At 41.6% G+C, this 27787-nt stretch overlaps 4 protein-coding genes across 5 annotated transcripts in view; 3 read left to right on the plus strand and 1 right to left on the minus strand.

Annotated features, from left to right (window-relative positions):
* The window catches only part of cpamd8 (C3 and PZP like alpha-2-macroglobulin domain containing 8), a 34941-nt gene extending 28620 nt beyond the window's left edge, over positions 1-6321 (plus strand). Inside the window, exons 38-44 of the mRNA XM_026305475.2 lie at positions 757-831; positions 1032-1137; positions 1336-1446; positions 1521-1733; positions 2885-2959; positions 4688-4889; positions 5253-6321. Coding sequence (XP_026161260.1) covers positions 757-831; positions 1032-1137; positions 1336-1446; positions 1521-1733; positions 2885-2959; positions 4688-4889; position 5253 — 783 coding nt within the window. The 3' untranslated portion in view covers positions 5254-6321. The remainder of the gene's footprint in view (positions 1-756; positions 832-1031; positions 1138-1335; positions 1447-1520; positions 1734-2884; positions 2960-4687; positions 4890-5252) is intronic.
* A 1160-nt stretch (positions 6322-7481) lies between these two features.
* On the plus strand, positions 7482-10173 carry cimap1d (CIMAP1 family member D). The gene is made up of 5 exons (XM_026305554.1): positions 7482-7870; positions 7973-8055; positions 8814-8924; positions 9317-9430; positions 9654-10173. Exons 2-5 carry the CDS (start codon positions 8016-8018, stop codon positions 10139-10141), a joined length of 753 nt encoding a protein of 250 aa, XP_026161339.1. The 5' UTR covers positions 7482-7870; positions 7973-8015; the 3' UTR covers positions 10142-10173.
* cks2 (CDC28 protein kinase regulatory subunit 2) lies at positions 9060-11775 on the minus strand. The gene is made up of 3 exons (XM_026305556.2): positions 11591-11775; positions 11089-11216; positions 9060-10719 (listed from the first exon to the last, which is right to left on the minus strand). The coding sequence occupies exons 1-3, from the start codon at positions 11647-11649 to the stop codon at positions 10676-10678; spliced, it is 231 nt and encodes a 76-aa protein (XP_026161341.1). The 5' UTR covers positions 11650-11775; the 3' UTR covers positions 9060-10675.
* Positions 11776-12161: 386 nt separating this feature from the next.
* Positions 12162-27727, plus strand: shc2 (SHC (Src homology 2 domain containing) transforming protein 2). 2 transcript variants are annotated; one of them, XM_026304587.1, is made up of 14 exons: positions 12162-12187; positions 15932-16192; positions 19490-19560; positions 21571-21631; positions 21811-21930; positions 22210-22263; positions 22449-22500; positions 22860-22986; positions 23500-23683; positions 24234-24327; positions 25200-25379; positions 25513-25862; positions 26098-26249; positions 26564-27727. In XM_026304587.1, exons 2-13 carry the CDS (start codon positions 16010-16012, stop codon positions 26224-26226), a joined length of 1605 nt encoding a protein of 534 aa, XP_026160372.1. In that variant the 5' UTR covers positions 12162-12187; positions 15932-16009; the 3' UTR covers positions 26227-26249; positions 26564-27727. The 2 variants fall into 2 exon arrangements, with proteins under 2 accessions (XP_026160372.1, XP_026160371.1); XM_026304586.1 differs by lacking the exon at positions 12162-12187 and having other exon boundaries at positions 15016-16192.
* Positions 27728-27787: the final 60 nt, after the last annotated feature.

The following is a 27787-nucleotide window of genomic DNA, read 5'->3' on the forward strand; positions in this document are numbered from 1 at the left end:
ACACTCAGATTCACAATAAACAACTTTATCATACACTCCCATTTAACCAAACTATACATTTGTCCACAAGGGTTACAAAATACACGTATTCCCAGAGGAAGACTCGATCACATGTTGATTTAAACTAATATAAGAGTGCAAATCCAGTTTGCAGTGGCCCACAGAACACAATTACATCTTGACCATGTGGACTCTCACAGTGGTAGTTGAGGTAAGCGGATGATAAGGGCCATGCACAACATTTAATACATACAATATGACATAACCTGTACAGGTCATGGGTGAAGTGTATGCAAAGGCAAATGAAAGGATTTCTGACTTAATATCAGCATGTCCAGATGATGGCTTGGCTGGTGGGATCATTGCAGCATGTTAACCCAAGGAATTTTAGTCAACTCAGGATTTTAGTTAAACATTTAACGCTTCATATTTAATCCTCTGCGAGCAGGAAAGTCTGATTAGGGGAGGCGGAGCTGTCCAGTCCATTGTGGTGCTGATTACTGTTCATGTCAATGCCAATAGGTAATGTGTATTTTCATTAGCATTAGCCGGCATCAGATGTACAACTGGCTTGACTAAACATCATATCAAATATTTCCCAACAAAGTTTCACCAAGGATGCGCAGATATACATGTGATATTCTAAACCAGGTCCAGGACTCAGCCAAGCTAAAATAATCAAATCTGACCCTAAACATCATATTTGTTTTTTCTATGTGCATATTGAGTCTGGTTCACTCGTGTCTTTCTCACCAGCTGCTGATGGACAAGAGAGTGGGTCTGAAGAGATATGAGCTGAGTGGGAGAAAAGTGTTGTTCTACTTTGATGAGGTGAGTTTCACCCAGATTCATTGACACTGTACCAGTCAGGGGTTTTCACATGTGAAAGCCAAGTGTGATGATGGTGAATGAGATGGTGGATGGAAAAGTTTGGTGAGAGTCAGGGAGTACTTTACTTTGAGCGTGTGTAAAATATTCATATTGGCGTCTGTTTATCGATGTTTTCTTTTCTGTCTCTCATTCCTCGATAGATTCCCAGCCAGTGTATGACGTGCGTGGCTTTCCAAGCTGTCAGGGAATACATTGTGGGCAAGACGGCGCCTGTTCCGGTCAAGATCTATGACTACTATGAACCAGGTGTGCCTCTGATGAATATTTCACCTACTGACAAAACAAAGAGTTATATTTCAGGAAATGTCTAACTCACCATGATTTATGAAATGTGGAAATAGTTTTTTTTTTTTAAGGTTAAGATCTAGTTACATTGAGCGTCACTATTGTTTTGTGTGTATGGATGTGTCAACCTGCCTGTGTGGGTCTGTGCTTGTTGTGCAGCCTTCGAGGCCACACGCTTCTACAATGTTAGTGAAAGCAGTCTGCTCGCCCGGGAACTGTGCGATGGTCCTACTTGCAATGAGGTGGAGAGTTCAACCAATCAGTGGATAGGTGAGAATATGCTTTTCCCATAATAAACAAACAAACCATTTCCTTCAGTCAGCTTAAGATTTTTTTTCTTGCAGGTTTTGTGCAGACAAATCAGTGCAACAATGTGTTTGGCTGTCTGGAGGAGGAGCAGTTTGAGCGCTGCACCTGCTACAGGGACTGTGGTTACGATGGAGATCCAGTTTGTGGGTCAGATGGTCACGTGTACCAGAACCAGTGCCAGATGGAGGTGTTTGCCTGTCGAAATGGGACACGCATCAAGCAGGTTCCACTGTCCCAATGCCCACACAGTAAGAGCCCACTCATGGCACATCACCTTACATCACCTGGACTTTGGTCTTATTTAGTTATTTGGTCCCAGACCCCTGAATCTCCACCCACATCTCAGGATTCAACTCAAACAGGTCTGCTTTAGTAGGAAGGATTAACATTAGGCATGTGACTTTTTTTCTTGTATATATCTATCTATCAATATTTATGACCACCCTTGTAGAAAATGGTTATTCTAGATGTGTATAGCAAACTAAGCATTATATTTTTGATCAGTGTAAAAAGTTGTCTACTCCTGGCAACACTGGTGAAAATGGAACTAGCTGGCAAGAATCAACATTTACACCATATGCCAGTTTCTTCTCCCTTTAGAGGTCATAAGTGTGTCTTTGTGAATGTGTGTTCTCAAAACTTTGATTTTCTTTGGCAACACTGTCCACTGCACATGCATCTGTGCTTTTGTTTGCATGCACGTGCACGTGTGTTTAAGGTTATCTGTGTGGGCCGGGATCTGAGCTGTGGAAACAGCTGTTCAGGTGCTGAGCTGATTACTGGATGAGTTTTCTAAAAAGAGCTACCAGTCACCCCCCACCCACACACCCTCTCTTGCTCTTTGCTGTATTACAGGGCTCTCTGCAAATGACAGAGTGCTTTTGTCCAGCCCTTTGAAATCCTTGTCACATTCCTTTCCGACGCACAGCCCAACAACAAAGGAGCCTTCATGTTGTGGACCCGATTGGGAAAAAGCACAGACAAAACTTTGGTGGGCAAAGACCTCAGTTTGTGCCAAGTGGTTCATGCTGTGCAGATTATCAAAAGCACTGATTTTTGTTTAGAGCTCTCTGTCCTTGTTTGTTTATATATGGTTGTGTTCATGCCACCATTTCCCTGTTCTGAAAAGGAAAAAAGATACAGTCTGTTTCCACGCATGGTCCCTGTGACCATGGTCTGGCCCCTGCTATTTTTGGGAAGATTTTAATACAGGCCTGTTACGACTACATCATTGTTTGGCCAAGAAGTGTTGCTCAGCGGGGTGCATCATGCTGCTGGGCACTATTTAGATTATACAACACTGCAACTCTGTTTCATTCATTTCAATTTTTTTTTCTTCTTTTAGGTCCTGTGGCATACACTTAAATTTGTATAACTGAATGTGTGTTTGTATTTCCAGTGGAGATCAGGTTGGAAGACAGGCAACCAATAGGAAGCCAAGGAACTGAGCAGCCCTCAGTGACTCTACACACAGGTAACTTCATTTACAACACCACATGTTCTAATTAGTTCATGTCACTTCTCATGTCACTTCTATTTGCCTACGGAGGGCAGCTGTTCAGCTGTGTAAACTGCTCCTGCTTCTGTTCAAGCTAAGTCTTTGCAGTCAACTAAACGTAAATGCAGAGATTTAAGATTTCAGGCATAATGCCACTAGATGTTGACATGTGAATACTGGGTGACGTGTTTGTGTGTGTGTTGTTTTTATAATACTGAGAGTATCAGTTCTCAAACACTGAGGGTGGGGGGGTGTAAAACTGAATGGGAGAAAGAGCGATGATCTGGAGACAAATGAGGAAAGAAAAAAGAGCAGTGCTGAAACTGAGATGGGATGAGAATAGGAAAGTAGATATGTGAGTGCGGTGTGTGGCCCCGCATTCCCCCACCATCACATCATGTCTACAATCGGTGTGATAAATACGTGGATATGTTTCACACTGCTCGACTGTTGCTCTGCCATGAGCTTAGGTCAGCTGCCACGTCAAGACAGGCAGCCCCAGAATTCCTGATAGGATGCTTGGCTGCCTGGAGCTTGTAGCTGTGTCACAACTGGAAATTAAAATATTCAGTCATTCATGAGTTGCAGAAGCGTGCAAACTATACACCCATGCTTTGTGTGGACGTGCATGTGGTAATGTGCTTGCTATTACTGATATATAACATGTAAGTCCTACTTGTGTGAATGTCTGAGTTGTGTACAGGTGTGTTTGTGATGTGGCACAGCCTGCGCTGACATGTTTCCCACCCTGCAGCTCCCAGTAGCTGCAACTCAAAAAGCTGCTCTCAGTCAAAGGTCTCCTTAGAACAAAAACTACTCACCACAGGAATGCTGTTATGCTCTCTCTCTCTCTCTCTCTCTCACACACACACACACACACACTCACACACACACATATATATATATATACACACACTCAGATATATTTGCATTTATTGCTTGCTCACACAGGCAAATACAGCCACAGGCACACAAACACAGACTCACCTACAATGTAATAACCCTGAGGTGATTAGGTTGAAGAAGCACTATAAAAACACTGTCATTGTAAACCATTAGAGTGTTGACGACATGCCCGCTAAGTGCACCAAGAGTGTAATAGGTGAAGGCAGGTTGTGCCAAGGAGCTGACAGCTTCCACTGGAACAGTGGAGGAAGCTGAAGCTCTGGAATTAGCTTCCCTGTGCAGACTTGTCTTATTAGTGAGCTTGTATCAGAGGACAGCATGTAGCATCATGGACACAGACTTTTGGGCTTCACGCACATGCACATTTTCCTTCATGCATATGAACTTTCGTCATGTAATTTGATTTTATACTTTATTATAAATTTGTTTTTTGCAATCATAATTGTGAGAGACAGGAAACATGGAGTGAGAGCAGCCCTCCTTTGCCAGGAGTGAAGCCATGGATCTAGTATAAGGTCCTGTATGTACTGCAAGTTTTACTGAAGCAAAATCACATGTAAAGTGCACATGTAAATCATAATAAAAACATTCCCTCATCCAAACATAATGATTTTATAGCATGCTATGGGAAAGTATGGAAGGACCCCTACTGTCACTGATGGGGTACTGCTGCTGACAGTGTCCTGGATATTAAAATCTCCTTGGCAGACTCATATTATAATAAGCTTTTCAACAAAACCTTATCTCTCATTTAGTTTAATGTGCCTGTACTTGTCATTCCAACGCTGATGTGTGCAGGTGAAGAGGAGCAGGGATCCATGGCAGAGGTGTCCTACTACTCCTACGAATACGACACAGATTCCGAGCCTTTCCTTTCTGATGCAGAAGGAGGGGGCCACTTTGACCTTCCTGGAGGTGGGGCGGATGTAAAGCAAAAGGTGCTGCAGTCAGCAGATTCCCAGTTTTCCGAACTGGACACAAAAAGCACCCCTGAGCGATGGTATGCACTGAATCACCACAGTTTTTTCTGTTCTGGAGTTCTGGGTCATGTTTTTAATTTATTGTGAAGTTTGTGTGAGGATCTGAGATCTAGTTAATACACCAAAACCACTTTTTACAAATATTGCACAACCAGGAGTATATATTTGTTGAGAACTATTTTCAGACACTGTCTGGCTGGATGCTCATTTGATCCTTGGTATAGTCCTATACAGAGGAATATTTGCTGTTGTAGCTGCTGCAATTGACTAACATTGTCTCTCCACAGGTTTTAATTAGAGAATTATATTGTTCAATGAAATATATTTTGCAGTGTCTGAGATAATTGTATACTAAATGTTTTTCCTGTTTCCATCATCCACAGAAAAATCTCACAGAGCGAAGCCATGTCCACCACCAAATTGTACATTACTTGTGAATATGCTAGTGAATGGAAAGACGAGAGAGATTTGGGACTTGCTCAGCCTAAAAAGAAGAGATGGTGCCATCTCTGAGAATGAGAGTGTGAGTTTGTGTGAGTGTGTCTGTTGTTAGGTGTTAGATTGGTTTGAATGGAGTCAGAGTGGATGCATTTATGTGTTTGTGCTGTGTGTGGGTTGGATGTGAAAGTGCATGACTGTTAATAACCTAGTGTCCGCCAGACTTTTCTCTTTTCCCTCCAAACTCCTAGTCACCAGTAGGCCCCATGGAATTGTTGTTACTCACTGTACTGCCTTTGTAGTCACTAGAAATAATAATCAAGTATTTATGTTTGTAATTACACCTGACTATAAGCAAAATATTTTGTTATATTTTCTATTTGTGGTATTTATTTGTAGCTAGAGGTCATATCATGTTTGTGTTTTTTTATTGTCTTTCAATGCCGTCTACTTTTCGCCCTTGTGGTTCTTTCAGTTTGAACCAGAGATCCAGAATGTCTTATCAAATGCATTTTTTTCTTTCATAGCAAGCTTTAACCCAGTTAATGAAACGTTTGATGAAATTCTTGTGCTGGCATCCTGCTGGAAAAAGACATATGCTAACCATATGCTTTACAGACACATAAGCTGAAATGTTTTTCATTCTTGAGAATCTTGTGGGGTTTTTGGCCTTTATCAGACATCACAGTAGAGATTGACAGGACACATGAGGCGAGGGAGACTTAAACCATGGACTTTGTATTTGTGAGAGATGTGTCGACCACCCGGATGCACCAGCTCATATGTTTCTGAAACTGTTATACCAAGACACCATCGTCATCTACTCTGAAGTCACCTTCCACCTTAACTACCTTGAGATTTGATTGTACAGTTCATAAGCTATGGTGACTTCTGTCAAATTTCGACAACTCAAAAATCAGGAATTAGGTTTTGAATTTCTGTAAATGTACAAAATCTGTGTAAATTCAGCCCCGACTCATATCAAATATTGTTTTTTTTTAACAGATGAGAATAAAATGTGTATACAATCAAAGGTACTTGGTTTTGTTGGCTTTAAAACAATGCTATCTCCATTAGCACGGGAGCTACAGTGCAGTTTATAAACACTGTCCTGCTCGATTTCCTTTGAAAGACCAGTCGGCGCTGGAGATCATTTCCTTTTAGCCCTGAGCTGTGCCACAGCCCTGCTGCTTCAGAGGCTCCTCTGCTTTAATAACTGCATCGTTGACCCCCTGGCATGCTTCTGTTAGAGACAGACAGTAAAACATGTGTACATGAGTTTATGAATTTCTAAGTTGGTTGTTCAGTGTATGTGTTAGTGCCACTGCTAACAACAGATTCAGGTTACCAGAGCAGCAGCCAGGAGAGAGTAGAGAGTTAGAGCCTGTTAAAGTTTAATGTTTGTTTTCTGCACACGTCACTTGTCGACCCTCTCTGTTACCGTGGCCTCTGGCAACTGTCAAGCATTTTAAACCAGTCCTTCAAATCCCAGCTACAAATCATCACCGGGATTAGAGAACACAGGGAGGCTCTATACTGCATCTTGGTAGTTGGTTTAACCTGAAGTTGAAGAGGGAACGAACCAAAGGTTGCTAGTTTAATTTCCAGCAGTGTACACTATTATCTGTGTGATGTCGGTTTATGACTAGATCAATGGAGCAGAGAAATAAAGGTGGTCAGTCTACTGGACTGCATACAACTCTAAATCTGGGTTGGGGCTTTATTCATGGGTTCCTGGGGGAAGAAAATGTATATATGCAATATATGTGTATAGTATATGTAATGTAATACACTTAGCAGTGTTGTGATGGAGCTGTGCATGTACTCACATTTCACAGCAGGAACATATATATGAATTCTCTCTACAGCTGGTGCTGTCAGTGCCTATTTTAAGTTTAACATAAAAGTTATGAACCTCAGAGTAGAGACAGTGCAACGTACCCATCCATTCAGAAAACTTTGTTCCTGCTGTGACAATGTGCCAACAGTGCAGGGGACCTGGCTGCAGCGAACTGTCCACAGCAGTCTCTGTGGCAACTACATGCATGGCTGAAGAGTGATATTGCGTTTCCATGCTGCAATGATCAGAAAGAGTGAAAAGAAAAAGGAGGGAGAGGGGGGATCTTGGTTTCATGGTTTGCAGGGGGGAGCTAGCATTACATGAGAGTGAATCAGAGTGATGACATTGTTCCTCAGTACCAGCTGAGTGCACCTATACATCTACCTCTGTACAGGAAGGGCTATTCACCTGTCTGCCCCACCACAGACGGAGCATTTGCACCAAGGGACAAACAGGCAGATAGATAAAACCCTATCCAGGGTAAAGTCAGTTCTGTTGACACTTTGATATGTGTTATACGGCTCAGGTTTCCTAATTGGTTCAGAGGAAATTAAGGATTTATTTGAGAAACCCCTTCCAGAAGTTGGGTTTCAGTGTCAGCTAAGTCAGGGATGATGCTGGATCCTAAAGAAACATAACTGTAATATCTGAAAGTTAACATCGATTAAGGAGTGGGGCGCTGATCTGATGACCCTTTGAAGTCCAAGAGGGGAAAGATTTGTGGTAAGGTGTTTCCATATTTTTTAATCCAGGTTCTAAATGCTGATCATTGTCTTTAACCCAGCTTCTCATTATGATTTACCAACTATATGAATATTTCTGTAGTATTGCTACCACTGAGGGACACATCACTGGTACCAAGAGTCAAATGGAGAAAAAATATCCAATAATTGCAGGAAGAGAAAAAGGTAAGTCTTACAAAACCCCACTTTTCCTGATTTATGTAAATCCGTGTATATAAAATGTTACACCCTATACAAAGGGATCAGTATTATTGGGCATGTCCGAGTTGTTTGTGTGGTACTTCATGACTTCGAAAGGGAACACTGACTTGAACAGAGTGGATCATTTCTCGGTGTGCAGACCTGCCAGGACTTGCTCTTTGCTCTGTGAAAAATGTTCCCACTTGCTCTTCTTGTGCATGTCATTTCACACTTGTATGCTGATATAATGATTTAGCCAGTGTCTTCTTGTGTGTGCTGCTGCCTTCAGCGCTATAACTACTAGTCATTTGTCTGACCCAGTCTGCACAATAGACGAGGAATCAGAATTATTCATTGAGGCTAAGGGCAATAGTTTGATTGGCTGACAGGTGTCTGAGAGCAAAATGATGATCATGTGAATTTGCTTCTCATTCTGCAATAAATCAAATGGTCAGATAACCAACCACGGTAATGTAGGTTTATGTAAAATGTAATTATTTTGCAAATTTGAAAACACTTTTGTTACTCACATTTTTGCAAACAATATAAGTACTGAAATATATGGCAATACCTGAAACCTTTCAGGGTACACAACACTGCAGAGACCTCAGCTGATTAGATACAGAAAGAACAGAAAGCATTTTTCTCATCTCATTTGTGCAGTGTAAACATAATTTATGGCGCATGATGTGTAAATGGGATTGGGAATAAGTGTGTATGTAGACCCTGTCCTCTGTCTTCAGGGCCAGGACCTGGTCGTTATGGGCTTCCTCCTACCATTGGATTTACTGGCCACGACTTCACCAAGCCCACGAGTCCTGCCTATTCATTCCATGGGAGAATGTGTGACAATAGTGAGAGCCTCTATCTCCTTCCCTTTATCATTAGCTACAATTATTATAGTTCTTTACATATGCAAATATCCTTTTGCTGTCTGCTATAAATCAAATCATTGCTGGCACCAAAAAGCAACATATAAGGCATCAACACACATTACAACTCATTTTAATATACAGTAAATTATACAGATACACTGACAGAATTATCTTTTCTTAATAATTTCAATTTCTCAAATAAATTACATCAACTACTATAGGCCAGTGGTGATTCCAATATGATGTGATGTCAAATTAGAACCACTAGATGGAGACAATGCCACATAACTTCGTCCTTATGGTTCGCCTTTTGTAAACAATAAGGTAACTGAATCAATAATGAAACACCATAACTGGAAACTTTCCTGCAGTGTATTATGTTGACTCCAGTCCAGGACCTCAGTACCATGTTGATGCCAAAATCACTCGCTTTGGAAAGGATGGCACTCCTGCATACTCAATGTTGGGCAGGATGAAAGCACAGAGTAAGTTCCTTCTCCATTATAATGAAAATGTTTTTTAATGTATTTTCCCTTAAAGATTATTACGGCCTATTACGTAGCTTTAAGGAATTAGTCCTTGTATGGAAATCATTTGTTTTTGACATTTGAAACCAGGTGTCAGCTGTTACAACTGAAAATCTGAACCCCACTAAGTGCACTTGACCATATGGTGAATTGATGGTTTACGTTATTCTGCTTTCACTAGAGGAGCTGTTCCAGACACCTGGACCAGGTGCATACAGCCCTGAGAAAGCCCCACCATGCAGCCTCCAACGCAGACCTCCATGCTACACAATGGGTTCTCGCACACACTACCGCAGCACTGACTTTGTACCTGCTCCTAATAAGTACTGTCTTCCTCCACTTATGGGCCCTCAAGTCCCCAACAAGCCAGCCAGTTCAAGCTACACAATATCTAGTAGTTACAGCACAGGGGGGCCATCTGTGGATTTAGCCAAGACGCCTGGGCCTTGCAGGTACAACAGTACAGACCCAAGTATATATTTGCCCCGAAAGCCAGCGTTTTCCATGCTGGGGCGACACAGCTTACCTAGAGATGCCACAAAAAAGCCCGGTCCTGGAGCTTATTCTCCAGAGAAAGTGACAGTTCACAAAGCCCGGGCCCCAGCCTACTCCCTGGGCATTAGACACTCAGAATTTGTTACCCCACTAGTTGTCGATGTTACTGACTGAACCTCAATCACTCAAAAAAATTCAGAACATAAACAAACATGTCAAGACTGTGCACTTCATTTTGTTCTTTCAGCAAAAAAAAAAAAAAAAATTGTTTAACCTACCATGAGGAAAGTGTCAAAAATTATAATATCTAAAAATAATGTATGTACATAATATAAAGAATAAGAAATGTTCAAACACAGAAAACTCTTTTAGGAAAATCACAAGCTTGAGAAAAACAAGATACTATGACTGTGTGGCCAGTCAGTACATAAATCAATTATAGCGACATCATAAAGACATTTAAAACACATTAAAAATGTACAATTGACAAGCAAACTTTCGCCTTCATGTTGTTTACAAGGTATCATTCACAGTGGAACCAAGCTATTTGATTCTTATCAACTCGAAACATCAGAAAACACTATACAACTAATGGTTTTCTATACAATACAACAGAACTTATGTAGAAATGTATGTAGGAGGCATGTATGGTCCAGAGACAACACAGATCACCAAAGATGATAGCAGGTATTTGACAGATGGTTCCAGCTAATCCTTTGGGAGAGGCCTTCTGAAAAGCAGTATGTGTGGCTCTGGAGAGTAAAGCAAAAAGTAGTGTGTGTCAGCATTGCATTGTCTACAGCATATGGGTTAAACTAACCTGACACATCTGTAGTCCGTGTCCAGCTTTCCACTCAGGTGCTGCTAGGAGCTATTAAAGTAGGCTCACATAGTTTTTATGTCTATTGTAATACTACAGCCACATGCCAAATGTATACATGTTGTAAAAGAGATTCTGATTAAAACTGCTTTTTTAAAAAAAGTGACTAACACTATCTTTTAAGAGTTAAGTGTCATTATTGAATTTCTTCAGCAACAAAAAGGGGGATTCTGGGCTAAAATCTGGCTTTGTGAGAATTGCTTTGAGGCTTTGAGACTTTGATTAGTGCGTGATTACTGACCCGGCTTGTGGATCATGTAGTGAATCCAGCCCTGGCTCTGCTGCACCCCCAGGCCTCGCCACTCTTCTTCTGTCATCAGGTGGGAGGAGGGCACCAGTTTAGACAGCTGCTTTGGAAGCACAACATGCCTAGAAAACAAATGACAAATCAAGAATGAGGGTTATTTTCCAAACGGACGGCAAATTAGTAACTATAAGTAATAAACTATGCTATAGCTTTGTTATGTATATTTATAACTGCTATACGTAGCTAACGTTAGTTAGCTAACTTATAATAATGTAATTAGCTGCATCAGTTTATTAGGTTGGTAGTAACGTTAACTAATGTCGGATTTGGTCGTTTTAACGGGTTGGAGTAACATTATTCCCACAATTAACCTCAGTTCAAGTTGTTTTTAACAAATGTGGAGCTCAGCCTACCGTCGGACTGAAGCTGGACCAACCTAACTAACCTCAGTGCAGTTTAACGGACATTAACGTTAGCAAATGTTAGTTGTAGCTACCTGTACTCGTACTCCTCGTCGTTGTACTTGTCAGAATAGTATATCTGTTTTTTGGACATTTTCGGTCGATGGTAGCAGTCACAGTTACAATCCCAAAGGCTGTTTTCGGGTGGTGTGAATCTGTTTGCTCACTTCTATCGATGTTTCGGAGCGCGACTAGCCGCTGTCATCTGCCGCTGTTTCCAGACCACTATTCAAACGCCAACGGTTCCCCGCCTTCCGCTGATTGGTCAAGACGGCACCACGTGCACTGCGCAAGGACACGCCCTCCCAATCTAGATCGTATATTTAAAGGAAGATGAAACACTCCTCTGTGAAAGCACAAGGCGGGCATGCTATTACAACAGTGTGCGTATTATCACGTTGATTAAAAAAATAATTAATACTAAAAGTTAAATTTGAGTTTTGTGCCATAAAACTCTAATAAGTCCTTTGGAACGGAATATATTCGCTGTTCGTGATTCTTCCTAAGAATTGTTTCTGACAATACAGCCTTAGTGAGAGCTCTCTATCACAATATTAACACTGCTCAGTGTGGACTGTGCAGGAGCTTGACTCGAGGAGGCGTCACAAACGTGGAGCACGTCGTCGTCCGGAGTAAGTGCAAAAAGCTGCTGGTGACTGACATTTTGAGCCAGTGTCTGACTCTGTTTTTTGCTGATACGCTGAGGCCTGTGTGTGGTGTGACTACAAAACACCGAGGGATGAAATGTGAACCCTAAACATGACTTTTGATCATGATAAAGAACATGCACTGTTTCCCTAATTTGAGCATGGAAACATATATTGAACTCTTGTTTGGAAGAATAATAAACCTGTCTGAACTACCTAATGCCAACAAATGAAAAGTGGAAATGTGTTTCCCCAGCAATGACATTAACTTTGAGGTTGACGTATGTATTTCTCCATTGTTGCGCAATTACCATTCATTATAACAATCCTGAAATTTTCTTTGTTTTGCTTCTAAAATAGTTCACGGTAATCTTCATTTAGATTGCATTAGTGGCGCCTATATATTTTAAATAAGCCTTCTGATTTGCCTGATCAGTATGTGTGTAATGTATTTAATTCTTCTGTTAAACAGCCTACAGTGAGATTTTTATGTTTTGGACAAGTTTTATCAAGTCCAGGGACTGGAGGAGAATTCATGGTGATATTTGTAATCATTGCTGTCAGGGTAATGGCTGCTAATGAGTGGTGGTGCATTCACAGCCTGACTTGTTCCACTTGTATGCAAAGTACCAAACATAGAAGTAAATTTGGTAAATCTTCACACACAGACAAACACAGTATAGTGGGTGAAACTGCACTGTAACATTGTGTGCCATTAAGCAATCTATAATATAAAATGAAACCTGTATTTTTTGATTGTTACTGCATTTGTCTGCAACTCTTGCACCTGGTAAGAATACTTCAACAAAATCAAATAGGTTGAGGAAATGAAAGAATCAATCTACCATATCTATTATACGTTTGCATATCTTGTAAGTGTAGTTGTTTGTCAGAAACAAGGGACAGGACATACCAGAAGGGCCAGCTACCTGTACATCTGCCAACATGCATCGATCACATCTGGTTTATCAGTAACTTCTTAGACTCTGCAGCAACAAGAAGCGATTGGCTGTTTGGGTGAAGGTGGGATGGTAGTGGTAAGTGGTGTCACTGAGTTTCTGATGGTGGTTTGGTTCAGAGTGTGCACTTTGTTGTAGTCAGGTCCTCTAAATTGTTCTTACATTCAACCATAGCTATTGTTTTACTGGAAGGTTCATATGGTTTCTCTCTGATCAGTCATTGGACGTTTTGCTGGACTGGATCTTATTTTCCTCCTGTTTCTCCTCGGAGCCTGACTTATAAGTAAGCTTCCTCTGGTTGTGTTTCAGACTGTAAATATTGTCGTGTCACTAACATCCAGTGTAATGTACAATTTGCACATATTTTGGTTTTATTTTTGAATGAACATATAGTTGTTTTTACCAAGTTGTTCTTCTTCATTGCATATTGTAGAGAAAAACCAGTGATGGGCCTAAACAAATTGTAATGATTTGGTTGACTGAATTTAAGCATATAATTGGCCATTTTCTTGTACATTTCCTCTTTTTTGTGTAACATATGACTTTGACTATTAGATTATTTCACAATAGTTCCAGACAATTTGTGTGTTTGACCACAAAGTTTTCTCTTCTCAGTTTTCTCTGCTTTGTCCTCCAACATACCAGGTGACCTTTGTGATCACCATGTTTCATCATTATATCTGACTTATCTTTAATACCTTGGACTCGCTCTTACCTGTGTGCATGAGTTTGACCAATACAGAAAAAAGCAAAGTTCTGTAGCGCAAATCCTGGCTTAACCCACTTTGTGTTTTCTGACTGCTGATGTGTAGCTCACGTTACCTTGTGTAACATAGGAAAACGAAACTGTGTGAAAATAAAAGCAGAGATAAGGAAGGGTGCAAGTGAGGAGCTGGAAAGATCATGCTGAGGTGGTTGATTGCTCTCTGGGGAAACAGATGGGAGGGAAGTTGGGAGAAGAGTATTCAGACAGATGGAATGGGGGGGGGGATGTTTTCAGACATGTACTCCCTTGTGACCATTGCTGCATTGTTTCCTTTGTTATATTTCTGTCTATTGCCAGGGCAAATGGAGCTACACACACACACACACACACACATCGACTCACAAATTAATTGGATGACGTTCATGCCTGTGTGTATTCAGTCTTTTTTTTATTAACATTTCTATTTTGAATTTCAGTGTAGTCTTGGGTGTTGCTCTGTTGTTTTTGTTTTTTACTTTAATATGAAATATTCCTTTTTTAGTTGAGCTTTCTACTAATGAAAAGTCTTCTCTTATGGGAGTGAAACAACTTATGTTTTATAGCAAACTAGAAAACTTCATTGATTTGTGGAATCACACTGGGTCAACGGTCAGAGGAGAAATAGAAACAGGTTTCAGAAGAAATAGGAATTCTTGCTTCTGCTTAGTGCTTGTTTATCTTCCTCACCCCAGTAACATAAAAATCAGGTGGAAATTATGTCTTTATCAATTTGGGAGTGATATTAAAAGAGAAAAGTGTTGACTTGTGTTTTAGCTGATTACTTAAAAGTAATGTAATGTTAAATTAAATGCAGTTGCCTTTTTCTGTCTGAATTTATACATTGGTATTATTATTTACTCATGATGCTTTGAAATCCAACTGGTAAATTTTTTTAAAAGATAGTATATGCTGCTGCTGCACAGCTTATTAATTTGCTGAAAGTCCTTTATGCAGAAAAATATGCTCTACTGTGTGTGTGTGTGTGTGTGTGTGTGTGTGTGTGTGTGTGTGTGTGTGTGTGTGTGTGTGTGTGTGTGTGTGTGTGTGTGTGTGTGTGTGTGTGTGTGTGTGTGTGTGTGTGTGTGTGTGTGTGTGTGTGTGTGTGTGTGTGTGTGTGTGTGTATCTCTCTCTTAGCTAATTCAGTCTGAGAGCAGCTGGGCAGGGCAGAGCTAATAGACCCAATGACATCATCCAAAGAGAGAGAGAGAGTGAGAGATACTGGGAGTGTACAAGCGAGCTAGCCTAAGGGAGTGGAAGGAGGCAGGCCAGCTCAGATAGAGAGGAGAGCAGCATGAGAGTGGGACTGTGTGTGTGTGCGTGTGTGAACGGGAGAGGACCAGAAAGCATTCAGTTGAGGATATAGGGCTCCACCTGGAAACATTTCCCTCTAGTTTTCTCCCCCTCTTCCATCACACCTCTCCCCTTTCCCCTTCCCCCTTTCCCCTCTCTCCCTCATCCTCTGGCAGTTATCCCCCTCTCTGCTCCTGCTTCAGGCGGCTCCTCCGGGCATGCTCCTTAAGCCAAAGTATGGCCGCTTTCGCAACGAGTCTGTGACCTCCTCCGACGACCTGATGCAGAGCTTAGCCATGAGTGGCAAAGTTGTGGCCACACCGGTGGTCCCCTCATCCACCCCGAGTCTTCCGTTGCCTCCACTGCCTCCTCTGCCTCCTCTGGATCCCAGTGCCAGGTCCTCGTCCTCTGCTGGGGCTACAGCCCTGGCTGACTCTCCTTGCCTGGATGGGGATCAGGACGCCACCACAACCTTCTGCATGCTTATCCCTAAGATGCCCCAGTGGAAGTTCTCTAACTCCCTGCTTAGCCGGAGCCCATCCAACTCCAGTTCCAGCTCCAACTCTAGCAAGGACTCGGGCAAGGCAACAGCAGCTCCTTCCCAGTCCTCTGTTTCCCTTTCTTCAGCATCACACAGGCCCAGTGGTGCAGCCTCAGTCAGTGGTCCAGTGGCCAGTCTAGCGGCGGTGCTTAACTCCTGTGACCCTGTATGTGTTACTCCTTGTTCCCTACAGGCCATTCGGGGGCAGAGAACAGTAGCAGCTGTAAACTCTGCCAGTGCAGTGGGGCACGGATTTGGGGCTGCAGAGGTCATGGCGAGCCCTGGGGGTTCCAGCAGCTCCAGGTCAGGAATGAATCGCAGGACAAGGGTGGAGGGCATGTGGCTGGGGGGAGAGGACTTCAACCAAAAGGGCAGCTTCATCCACAAACCTTCCCAAGGCTGGCTGCACCCTGACAAGAAGATTGCAGGACCAGGGGCGTCTTATATTGTCAGGGTGAGTAAAGGGGCACCTTTTTTTTTGTTGTTGTTTTAAATGCATTTTGTATATCCATTGTAAAGAAAGTTTTTTAAAAAATCACTTAATTTAGGATTTATGCCTTTTTGCATGTGTAGAGACAGAAAGAAAAAGAAAACACTTTTCTTTTTCAGGTCGTTATTATTTAACACCTGCCTTTTCACAGGATGCAGAGATTCACATATTATTAATGTTTCAGTTGTGTAATGTAATGTTTCACACAGTTTCTCTGTCTGGGTGGGGAAACACAAGGACACCACAGGCAGTTTGTCAAGCAGCATATGTGTCCAGGGCTGGGGAATGCATAATGTCATCCAGAGAGATGGCTTGGTACGGCTGGTGTGGACTGCGTCAGTATAGCAGACAGGCGCCAAACAGGAGAAAGATACACCTTCAAATTGTGTGTGCAGACTGTAGGAAGGTTTGTTGTTCTGCTTCACTGTTCACCATAGGCTGTATGCACTTACAGTGTTAACCATATGTATTTATAGTGCATGTAACCTACTGTATGTCTGTCCAGGAGCTCTCACTGTATACTTGAGGGAGTGGTGCTCTTTGTGTGGTTTTGGGATTGTTTACATTTCTATGTGTCCTGAGACCATAAGATTTCATGTGTGATTTACAATCTCTCAGCATAGCAAATCCCAGTCTTTATTGTTGTAGCTCTTGTCATTGTAGTTTACTAGAGGTCTGTTTTTAAATTTTATTCAAACTCAAAAATATAATCAGACAACATTAAGAAACTGGCAGTTAGCTGTGCAGGTTAGAAATGAAATAGGGGATGTTGTGTTGTGAAAAGATATCTTCATCAGTGTGTACTTGGGATATGTGTTTACAAAGGGTTACCATCCCGAGCAGACTGCTTGACGTCAATGTCAATGATTTCCCTTCAGTGAACCCCCACGCCTGTTTACCTCCGCCCCTCTTTGCACTGCTCTTCCCCCCTCTCTCTTTCTCCTCGAACTAATGACATGACTCTTGATTAGTGCAGTCTGGAGCCCAAGCACGCTTTCTACTGGCATTACACAGACACTATTCATTCCTATATTCAATTACATTTAATCACAGTCATTTGCATCATGTGATGTGGAAGCGGACGTTTGGACCAGCATGTTAAGTATGGATGAGCTCTGATCACCGTGCACGGCTTTCCGAGATTAATAGCAAGTGCTGCTCTCATATTTGATTGATATCTCAGTTAATTATCAGACCAAGCTTTAGCACACTATTGTTGCCATCTGAAGGTCTGCTGCAATAACTTTCGATGACCCATATGATGACTTGGTTTGGCTGGGAGGGAGACTGCGTCACTATGGCACACAGGCGTCAGAGTGGAGAAAGATAAACCATGACTCTGTGTGTGCAGACTGTAATAAGGACTGTTGTTCTAATGCATTGTTTACCATAGGATACATGCACCTTATAGTTTTTATATAGAGTTTCAACAATAAACATGCATATGTATAGTGCATGTGACCTATGACAGATTGTCAGCTCATGCTGCATTCTTGTTTCTAATGCATTTCATGGCTAAGCAATAGTAAAGGTGCAATCCGTGGTAAATCTATGCAGGGAGGAGTACTTGCTGCATGTATTAGTGTCAAAGTGACAGTAGATTTCTGCTGTGCTATGCCATTTCTAATCAGCATAGCTGCCATAGTGCACAGCTCCCGCTCCCTTGTTTTCTTTCAGTCACTCACACACACACGCATTCACACACTGTCAGCCCTTTTGCGGGGAAAGACACAAACATCATTCTTAATATTAGTAACCACCTTTGCACGTTCCATCCCCACGGCCATGTCAGGCTCTGTGTCCAGCCCCCATCTGCCATCTACAGCCAGGACACTGCAGCAGCCATCAAACAACGCACTGCAGCTGCCAAAACAGCTAATAAAACCAGACTGCTGTCATTTCATACTGTGCCCTTTCAATGTGGTGCATAGTATTATCAAATCAAATTATAAATATCTGGTTTTCCATGAGGTCCTCTTGAGTTCATTTTGTGTTTGCATTCTCTCAAATCTGCTCTGCCGTTATTACACACACTGGAGTATGAAACTAGCATGTGGAAATGTGGTTTTATCATTATTCACAACATGAGTTACAAACAACACAGGATCACTGATCTTCAGAAAAATCATTTACTGTCTGCACTAAACAACTGTTTAGTAACATCCAGTTATCCTCATTGTCTGTCCACTGTCCTTTGCTACACAACATATATGCGCATTGGATAGAAGAAATTGGTTAATAAACTGGGCTTAGGACAAATTCTACATTGACAAATATGAAATGACTCTAAATGGTTTGCAAGAAAGTTTGAAAGCTGATGCCAGTGTTGCATTTCTGAAGAAAGCTTCCTGGAAAGGCAGCGTCTCTGTAGTCATAGGAATATTGTGCAGATATGGTGATAGAAGAGGGGATGTGTTGGATCAGCAGCTGAGTGAGTGACAATGGAGGCATTGGGAGAGCAAGGGAAAGAAAAAAGAACCAATTTTCCTGATGGAAGACTTCCCCCTCTCCTCCAAATCTAGTTAGAAAGCTCATTACACTCTCTCTCTCCTTCTCTCATTCACTCACTCTCTCTGGTGTATGCAGGTTTGTTTGTCTGCTGCAAGTACAGTAATAATCCTGGAAACTACACTAAATATGTCATTGATTGAGCCAAAGTACAGTATGGTGGACGGTATGTGAAGTATGCAGTGCCAAATACATGTGAGCCAACCTCACATGAGTTGATTGTATATAGTACACAAAAAACACTCACACCCTCCCGCACAAACCTGAGAAGCTACAGACTGTTCATGATTTGGAGCTCTGAATGCTGCTAATCTGGTCATGATGCCATTAGCGCCTCAACCTGACAGCCATTAGGAAGCTGTTCAGCTGGCTGCCAGCCACCGGAGTACACTTTAATGGCCTATGTGTGGATTTGAGTTAGATTATGATGCAATGTGTCTGCTGCAGTATACATATTTATTGTTTTTTTAAACATGCTTGTCATCTTTTATGCTAGTAATTGCAAATACTTTTTGCAATGTGTTTTTATTTACTTCTAGCATTCAGTTTTGAAAATGTCCCATTTTTGAGAGCTTCTGTTTCAGAATGAAACTCTTTCTTTGTGTACAGCTGAAAACATTTGTTACTTCAACACTTACACATGGCAAATTTGTTAGAAAACTCAAAGAGGAGCATTTAATCTTGACCATAATGTGCCTGCAGCCATATTTGAAGCTTTGATTTAGCAGCTGTTTGGTTTGTTTCTGTTTGCAGTATATGGGCTGCATTGAAGTGCTGAAGTCAATGCGCTCCCTGGACTTCAACACACGGACTCAGGTGACAAGGTAAGCTGGTAACCATCCCTGTTGGTAGTGGTGGTGACTCAGGAGAAACTGATCCGGGGTACAGCGTTAACTAGTAACGAGTACGAGCCACTATAATATCAAATTTCTAATAGTGCCGTGTAAGTATATGCATAGGAGTGTGACAGGTCGTGTTATGTTTACGTATGAAACTATGTCTCAGGGTCTTAGTATGTCTGAGTCTTATTGTTTTTATGCCGTACACGTGATGTTATTGTTATAAAAGCCTGGTTCTTTGCAATCCTCAGCCTCATGGGAGAAGCGCGTTCCCTCCACTCCCTCCCTCTCTGTTTCTCACCCTCTTCCCTCTCCTCAATCGATCGTCAGTAATCGGATCCCAGGCTTAAGTGCAGGAGGAGGAGGCAGCAGATATGGAGTGATAGAGAGGGAGATCTATTATTGATGATGTTCGCTAATGACTGTGGAAAGCTGCAGTGGTCCCTGTGAACGCACCCTGTTGGATAATGTCTGCGGCTGTAACTTCTTGAGGAGGTGGAGGGGAGAGATGTGCAAAACAAAACAAAACATTAGCAAAGGGAGGAAACATACAGAGCTGACTCCATCAGCTTTAGCTGCATGACTACAGTAATTGCATGACATCAGTTTAGTCATGAAGTTTCAGTGCATTGATGATGGATGTGTTTTGTGTTTGCAGCCTTGTAGTTGTTGACTTTATGCTCAATTTTTTAATGAACCTGCACTCAAATTTCCTTTGGCCTTTGACATCTGTAGCTTATGTAGAGCTCCAGTGAAGTTAACAACGTGAGACATTTGTCTCTAAATCCTTGGGGACTGTGAGATGGTTCGTTTGTCTCACAAGGCCAATAAAATTGTGTTAATCGATTTAAAAACAAAAAAAAAGCTTATTTTATATTCAGTGTACTCTGTGAATTGTTGCATGAATGCATTTCAAAAGCAGCCATTTAAAGTAAGAACCTATAATCTTCATTGAGAGCAGACCTTTTTTGCAGCTTGCTGACTTGCACCAGTCATCCAGTGGTTGTCAGAATTTCAAAAATGTACTTCAGTTCCTGGATTTGAAGATTCTCCTAACAGTCCTCTCTGTGTCACGGTGTTAAGCAGCAACACCGGTGATAATGAGGCCAGGCATTTTATTGCAGGCGAGATACCGGAGCTGCAGACAAGAACAACAACAACAGCTCATCTCTCTCTCGCCCTCCTCCTCCCTCTGCCCTCTCATCAGCATGAGTCATTCCAGCATTGTGGTGTTTTTCAAAACTCCCTGAGAAGACCTTTACTCAAGATGGATGCTTTTTAAATATTTACAAGTCACTTGATAGGTGCAGCTGGGTTCTCGCCTCCTGTCCCCTCTGTCCCCTGGCAGAGAGAGCGAGCACCAGCCTCACATCCACATTATGCCTCCCTGCCGCCATCAGGGCTCTCTTGGGACAGAAGCTTTAAACGCCCATTAGACAACGATTCCCAAGAGTCACAGCAGCTTGATTGCAAAGTTGTAACAAATCTGCAAAGAGAATTACGTTATAAAAAATACATGGGAATAATGATGCACTAAAGAAGCAGCAAAAAAGTGTAACACTTTGTTTTCTAACAGAATATAGTTTCTTTAACATGAGTTTGATGAACAGTGATTTTTTTTTTTTTTTTTTTTAGTTTAGTATCTTAGTAAGGTTTGATATGTTATGAACAGACCAGGTGAAAAGCCTTTTCTTGACATTTGTTCTGTGATGTGTCTGAGAGCTATGACTTTAACCACACAGCCTGTGTTCATGTTTAACTCCAGATATTTTCCATCGTTGTGTCCGTGTGTCGCTCTGAACATGACTAAACATGTCAAAATGTTTCATCTCAGTTTTAATCTCATTGATGTGACTGGATTGTGCATATGTGGGTGCACAGTCGTCATAAAACCTGCATGATTTTTAGATCATAAATGCTTCCTCATGGCCATTTGATCACTGTCCAGTGTGTCCCGCTATAGTCTGACCTCTGACCTTTCATCTCCATAATTAGGGAAGCCATCAACAGGCTTTGTGAAGCAGTGCCAGGTGGAAAGGGAGCATGGAGGAAGAAGGTAAATAGTAAACTTCCTACTATCACCTGTACAAGTTAAATTATATGTTTTGAAAATAATTCCTAGTATTCTCACAGTCACTAAATAGCTGTGTCCTGATAAAAACCTAAATGTGTAATGATCCTTTATCATTTTCTTTTTGTGTGATAATAATTGTCATTGTGTTCTTTCCCATGTAGGCCCTGAACAAAGCTCTCCAGTCCATCATGGGGAAGAGTAACCTGCGATTTGCAGGCATGAGCATTGCAGTCAATATTTCTGTAGACGGCCTCGGTTTGCTCATCCCCACCACACGGCAGGTTAGATGATGTTAAACTACTGTGAATTCATCTGCTTAAGGATTGGACCAATAAACTTGGCATGTGTGAATTAATTAGTCCTATAATGGTCAAGCCCTAAGATTCCTCACTCAGTAAACAGGGGTGTGGGTCATATGGTTTTTATTTGCACTGGACCTTTACATCATTGTTTTGGCATCTCTCGTCTTGCATGTGTGTGTTGTCATATATGTGCATTAAACAATAAAATACAATATGAGCAAAACCTCCTCTTCTGATTTATCTACGTGTGTCTTACAGGTGATAGCCCACCATCCGATGCAGTCCATCTCATTTGCCTCTGGGGGAGACACAGTGAGTGCAAGTTAGATCTCCTTTATGTTGTGTGCATCGAGTTCATTGGCATCCTGCACATATCTGACTGGGCTGCATTTCACTGGTTTCCAGTCTCATGACCCTAGAATCAGTGAAGGCCTTTATGTAGTTATATACGTCTAATTTATCTGACCTAACTGAACTTTTCCTCCTGACTCTTGCAGGACACACCTGATTATGTTGCATATGTGGCCAAAGACCCAGTGAATCAGAGAGGTATGTCCTGAAAAGCTTGTTTTAGTTTCACTGCTCCTTCTTGTTTCATAACTACCTACATACAATCGTGCATCATGTCTTAGACGTTACAGACACAGCACTATACTGCAGCTCACTTCCACTTGTATTGTTTATTCTACAATTTATTATTTAATACAAAGAATCATCAATAAACATATCGACTATTTGGAAACAAGTTACACCTGATATCTTATAATTCTTTGTATAAATTATACATTTCTAATATTTTTGAATGGTTGAGAGAAAGCAGTATTTTGAAAGGAAATTCTTACCATCATGGTATTAAAAGGACTCCTAAAAAATATGTGGCATCTGACAAAAACCTTTGTCTATCTCAGCATGTCATATCCTGGAGTGCTCTGACGGTTTAGCCCAAAGTGTCATCAGCACCATCGGCCAAGCCTTCGAGCTGCAGTTCAAACAGTACCTACACAGTCCTCCTAAAACCATGGCATCTGTGGAGAGGTAACGCACAGTCCTGACAAAATCAGTCCTCTATAAAAAGGTAGATGGTGTTATTGGTGTCAGATTTCTTTGTTATTCGTTACTTTAAAAGACATGATAGTTTGTTCTTGTAGTACCTCAGTTTCCATCATTTAATATTGATCCTCACACGTTATTTCAACCTTGGGTGTCACTGTGACACAGGCAGACACAGGAGGAACTCTACTATTATTTTATTCTATTCTGGTTTCACATGAAAATCTTCCTGCTACCATCAGCAGTAGGTCTGATTTATATAGATACTTTCTGATCTGACGTGAGCCATTTGAGAAGCCAGACCTCCTTATCATTATTTTTCACTATTAATATCAATAGAAATCAATAAGAATGCAAATTAGGATTCTTATTGTTAGTATTCTGAAAGTAGAGCGATTCATTTAGAATTGATAACACTATTAGTATACTCATGCACAGTGTAATAACAAAATTAGGTTGTGTAATCATGAACCTCCTTATATGAATGTGCTCCTTCAGGTCTGTCAGACCAGAGGAGCCAGTGTGGGTGGAGGATGAGGACTTCTCTGAGCATGATTACTACAACAGCATCCCGGGAAAGGAGCCTCCTGTTGGTGGAGTAGTGGACTCCAGGCTCCGGCCCAGTGGAGCTCTCTTTGGACACATCCATACCCAGCCACAGAGCAAGACAGCAGCCGCACAGGTCAGTGTCCTGGTAAGGCTTTAAAAACAGCATGAAATCAGGTCAGGTCCTGGATTCTGGTTGTGCAGCCTTAGCTGTGCAGTACAGCGTTAAGTGGAATTTAACATCATTTGAGTAGAATGTGATATGATCCAAGAGTCACGTCATTCCCAAACTTCATCATCTAATGTTAGCACGGATGTAATCCAAACTACATCTGGTCATTATCAAGTAGTTCATGACCCATTGGCACCTCTGATATCTCATAGAGTGGTGATGGATGTTGTGCTGCTCTTTCCCTGTGTTGTTTACAAGAAATTAAGCAGTAGGAGCATGAAAATATACTCCATAACATTATCCCTGATGTGCATGCACCATAATTGCTGAAGACAAATATAATTACATAAAGAGCCTTAGCTTACCCAGTGAGAGAAGTCATTGCTCTCTCCCTGCAGCTTGTGCAGAACATGGTGACACGCTGTAGCTAATGTTTCAAACAGAGTGCTTGAAAACAACATTATGTGGGGACAAGAGATTAGTTGTCCATCCTGATGTGCATGTGTGTTTGCAGATGGGCTCACCAGCTAGAAGGGAGCAAGCATCTTATCCCCCTGGTCAGCTGTGTTATGAGCTTCACTGGGACACTGAGACAGGCAGCAGCTCAGGTGAGACGCCCTGTGGCAGTACGCAGGTATGACGCCCAGAAAAATACACTTACAAGATTTTTACTAATTGAATCTATATAGGATTTTTTTTTACATTAGATTTAGTTTGCAGTGTTCTTTATACACTGTGTGAGGAAGACAGTGGAAAATAGGTAGGAGGTGTTTGGCTGCCTTTCAGCTCTCTCTCTCTCTCTCTCTCTCTGTGTCACAGCTCATTTGTCTCTCTGAAAATGGTGGAGATTTTTCGTTCCTATTATCCAGTTATCACTACGCTTTGTGGACTAAATGAAATTTACTTACACTCTTGCAGAGACAGAAAATCAGTATACTGGCTCTTAGAATCGCCCTGATAGAATTAAGATAGTTTATTCAGGATGACCTTTCCGATAAACAAACTACCCTCATGCGTGTGTTGTTTGTCATCTTTGCTAGGAGGAAAGCTTCAGGTGTCCTCGATGTTCCCTGAACTCTGTTAGCCTTAAGTAGTCAGACTGTCTGTAGGGAAAACAGGAAACAAGGGAAGAGAGGGGGGAGTATAACATACAACACAGTTCCCTCGCTGGAACTAAACCATGGATAGTGACTGCAGTTTCGTGGTAATAACTGGAATCACGCAGCTATCAGGGCCCGGCAGAAGTGGTCTTCTTATTGGTGGCTACATAAAATTGGTCTGTAATTACGACATTGTCAAAATGTCCACTTCAGTGTATGGTGTACTACAGATGGTCTGAGTTTATGTGTGGAAATGAGATATACACATGGTGTGGTGTCTTATAAAAACTGAAAAATGCAAAAACAAAATGTTTCATGGACACACATACAAACGTTATTTAACAAAACAGAAACGTGTTAAGTGTACCTGTTGCTCTCAGGTCTGACATCAGATGGATACCTGTGTGCTGATGGCCACCCACAAGGCAGCAGAGACTATGAGGAGCATCAGTATGTTAACACTCAGAGTCTGGAAAACCTGGACTCGTTGGCACAGGGAGCCAGTGGGCACAGAGCAATCAGGGCACCTGACAGTCCCAAGAAAGATCTGTTTGATATGAGTAAGTCCTGAGATTTAATATCACTCATTCTGACAGCTATAGTAAAGATCATCTCCTGTCTGTCACTCTCTCTCTCTGTGTTATAATGTGCAGTGACCCCATTTCTACTTGTGAAACGTCATTGTCCCTGCAGGGCCCTTTGAGGATGCCCTGAAGCTTCACGAGGCCAGTGGTGGAGCTGTTGGCTCAAGCACAGCTGCTGCAACTGGAGGTGCTCAGGCTGCAGTTGGAGGTGTTCGGGTTGTAGAGGACCAGTGGCCCAGTCCTCCACGCCGTCGAGCCCCCGTGGCCCCAAACGAGGAGCAGCTCCGCAGGGAGACGTGGTACCACAGCCGCATGAGCCGACGAGACGCAGAGAAACTCCTGGTCCGAGACGGAGATTTCCTCGTCCGGGAAAGCACGACCAACCCGGGACAGTATGTGCTAACAGGCATGCACTGTGGCCTGCCCAAACATTTACTTCTGGTGGACCCTGAGGGAGTGGTGAGTTTGAGAGAATTTGAAAAAAGACTTCAACTAAACTTTTCAACACTTTACTTCTGAAAATGTTTATATTGTGTATCTCAATAAGAAACACTGAACACTGATCCTAGTGACATTTTGTGTGATTCATTTATTGTCATTCACTATAGCAAACAGATTTTAGAAATGGCTTCTTCAGTCTGGGGTCGACCTCCATTACTTACTTACCTTATGTCTCTTGCTGTCCTTCATGAAGGTCCGAACCAAAGACATGTTATTTGAGAGCATAAGCCACCTTATCTCATACCATCTGAAGAACGAGCTGCCCATTGTTGCAGCAGAGAGCGAGCTCCACCTCAAACAGGTGGTCAGGAGGAAACAATGAGCCATCAGGCCTCGCATGGGATGGTAAGTGTGAAGTATATGTGAAGGATACTGAAGGATACGGAATATAACCTTAATTTTAAACTAATATCTATATTTATAATCAATGTTAATTTAACCTGAATTATATTCTGAAAATTGCATGTTCTCAAGTACTTACAACTGCTTGATATTAACTTTGTAGCTCTAATCAGTTTACATTTGATGAAGAATACATTCCTGCCTGCAATAATGGACAGATTATTTTACTGTTGTATCTGCCAGGCAAACCCACTGATGCACTGACCTTCAGTCTTTGTTTAAAATGATCTCATCTTACTTTCTCTGCCTTATTCCAGAGATGAATTCTTCTGTGCCCATGCAGCACCCAGACAAAAACACTATAGCTGGAAATCATTTATGCCTGGTGGATATTTGTCTGGAACAAAAAGATATCAGTGACACTTTCTGTCCATGAACAACTCAACAACAACGGAGGAGAAAGAGGCAGCCGACATCTCCTTGTACTTTCTCTGCCTGTTGTCATCCAGGATCAACCAAACTACTCCTCATCTGTTATAAACAAATCAGCATGCAGCCATTAAGCTAAAACATTCAGCCAGAATTCACTTAACCCAGGTCTGGAAAACTGTCAAGGTCAAAAATTAAAGCAACAACTGTTCAGAGAGGACCTAACTTCAGGAAATCAAAGGAGGATTTAATGCACAGTGGAAAAAAAAAAAGTCCTACTATGCCTGTAATCGTGATGTGCTTCCAGTCTACCTTGATTTGCGCAACCAGTTGGTCACAGAACAATTACCAGAAAAAGACTGTTGTTGATTATCTGGTGAAGATATTAAAAAAAAAAGTCAGGTTCCATATTTAGTAGTTTATTTCAATCTAAATACAAGAAATGAATATACTGTGACTATAAGGGACAATTGAGGAAATGAATCTTATGAGTGTTTGTTGTTACATGTTCACGTCTGCAGTATCTGATTCTGAGATGGCACAATGGAAACACTCTAAACACGACTTAGTGCTGGATTTGCCAAGCAGCCGTACATTCCTCTGGATTTTTCATTTCTCCGTAAAACCTTTTGGCACCAAATCCAACTTCTTTAAAAAAAATCATGCAGTCGTGCTGTGTGTGGACGACTAAATGGACAGAAAACATCGTCTTAAAAGTGGAATCAATGTCAGTTGTTTAATGTGTTTGTAAGGGCTGTTCATCATTTGTTAAATACATATAGATCTGTGTAGTTCTGTGCAAACCAATGGGCAGATTGTACTTTGAGGTCAAGTAAACACAGCGTCCTGGCCTAAAGTCACCTACTCTGCATACAAACTCAGTATATCCAAGTCCCTCCAACTTCAGTGCCTTAATAACTACAGAGACAGGCATTTGCGTCAGAGTGTATATATTGTGCATTTATGCTCTTATTGCAAAAGACTAGTTTTCTTGCCTTGCCAATGAATGACTGAAGAAATTTCAGGATGACTAAGCTCTTATACTTGTGTAAAGTAATGTAAGCTGCTCTTGTTTTGGGGTGAATCATGTTTAACACTGTCTTATTGTGTCA

This window comes from Mastacembelus armatus, chromosome 4 (assembly GCF_900324485.2).
Source record: "Mastacembelus armatus chromosome 4, fMasArm1.2, whole genome shotgun sequence".
NCBI lineage: Eukaryota > Metazoa > Chordata > Actinopteri > Synbranchiformes > Mastacembelidae > Mastacembelus > Mastacembelus armatus.

Bases quoted from the DNA above. Each gene is read 5' to 3' on its own strand.
- cks2 (XM_026305556.2), bottom strand. From the start codon at position 11,649: ATGTCCAAAAAACAGATATACTATTCTGACAAGTACAACGACGAGGAG. The intron at 11,217-11,590 runs GTAGCTACAACT...TTTGTTTTCTAG, and splicing joins GACGAGGAGTACGAGTACAG to GCATGTTGTGCTTCCAAAGC. The intron at 10,720-11,088 runs GTCAGTAATCAC...TTTACTCTCCAG, and splicing joins CTACATGATCCACAAGCCGG to AGCCACACATACTGCTTTTC.
- shc2 (XM_026304586.1), top strand. From the start codon at position 15,416: ATGCTCCTTAAGCCAAAGTATGGCCGCTTTCGCAACGAGTCTGTGACC. The intron at 22,987-23,499 runs GTAACGCACAGT...GTGCTCCTTCAG, and splicing joins ACCATGGCATCTGTGGAGAG to GTCTGTCAGACCAGAGGAGC. The intron at 25,380-25,512 runs GTAAGTCCTGAG...TTGTCCCTGCAG, and splicing joins GAAAGATCTGTTTGATATGA to GGCCCTTTGAGGATGCCCTG.
- cimap1d (XM_026305554.1), top strand. From the start codon at position 8,016: ATGGAGAAAAAATATCCAATAATTGCAGGAAGAGAAAAAG. The intron at 8,056-8,813 runs GTAAGTCTTACA...CTCTGTCTTCAG, and splicing joins AATTGCAGGAAGAGAAAAAG to GGCCAGGACCTGGTCGTTAT. The intron at 8,925-9,316 runs GTGAGAGCCTCT...ACTTTCCTGCAG, and splicing joins TGGGAGAATGTGTGACAATA to TGTATTATGTTGACTCCAGT.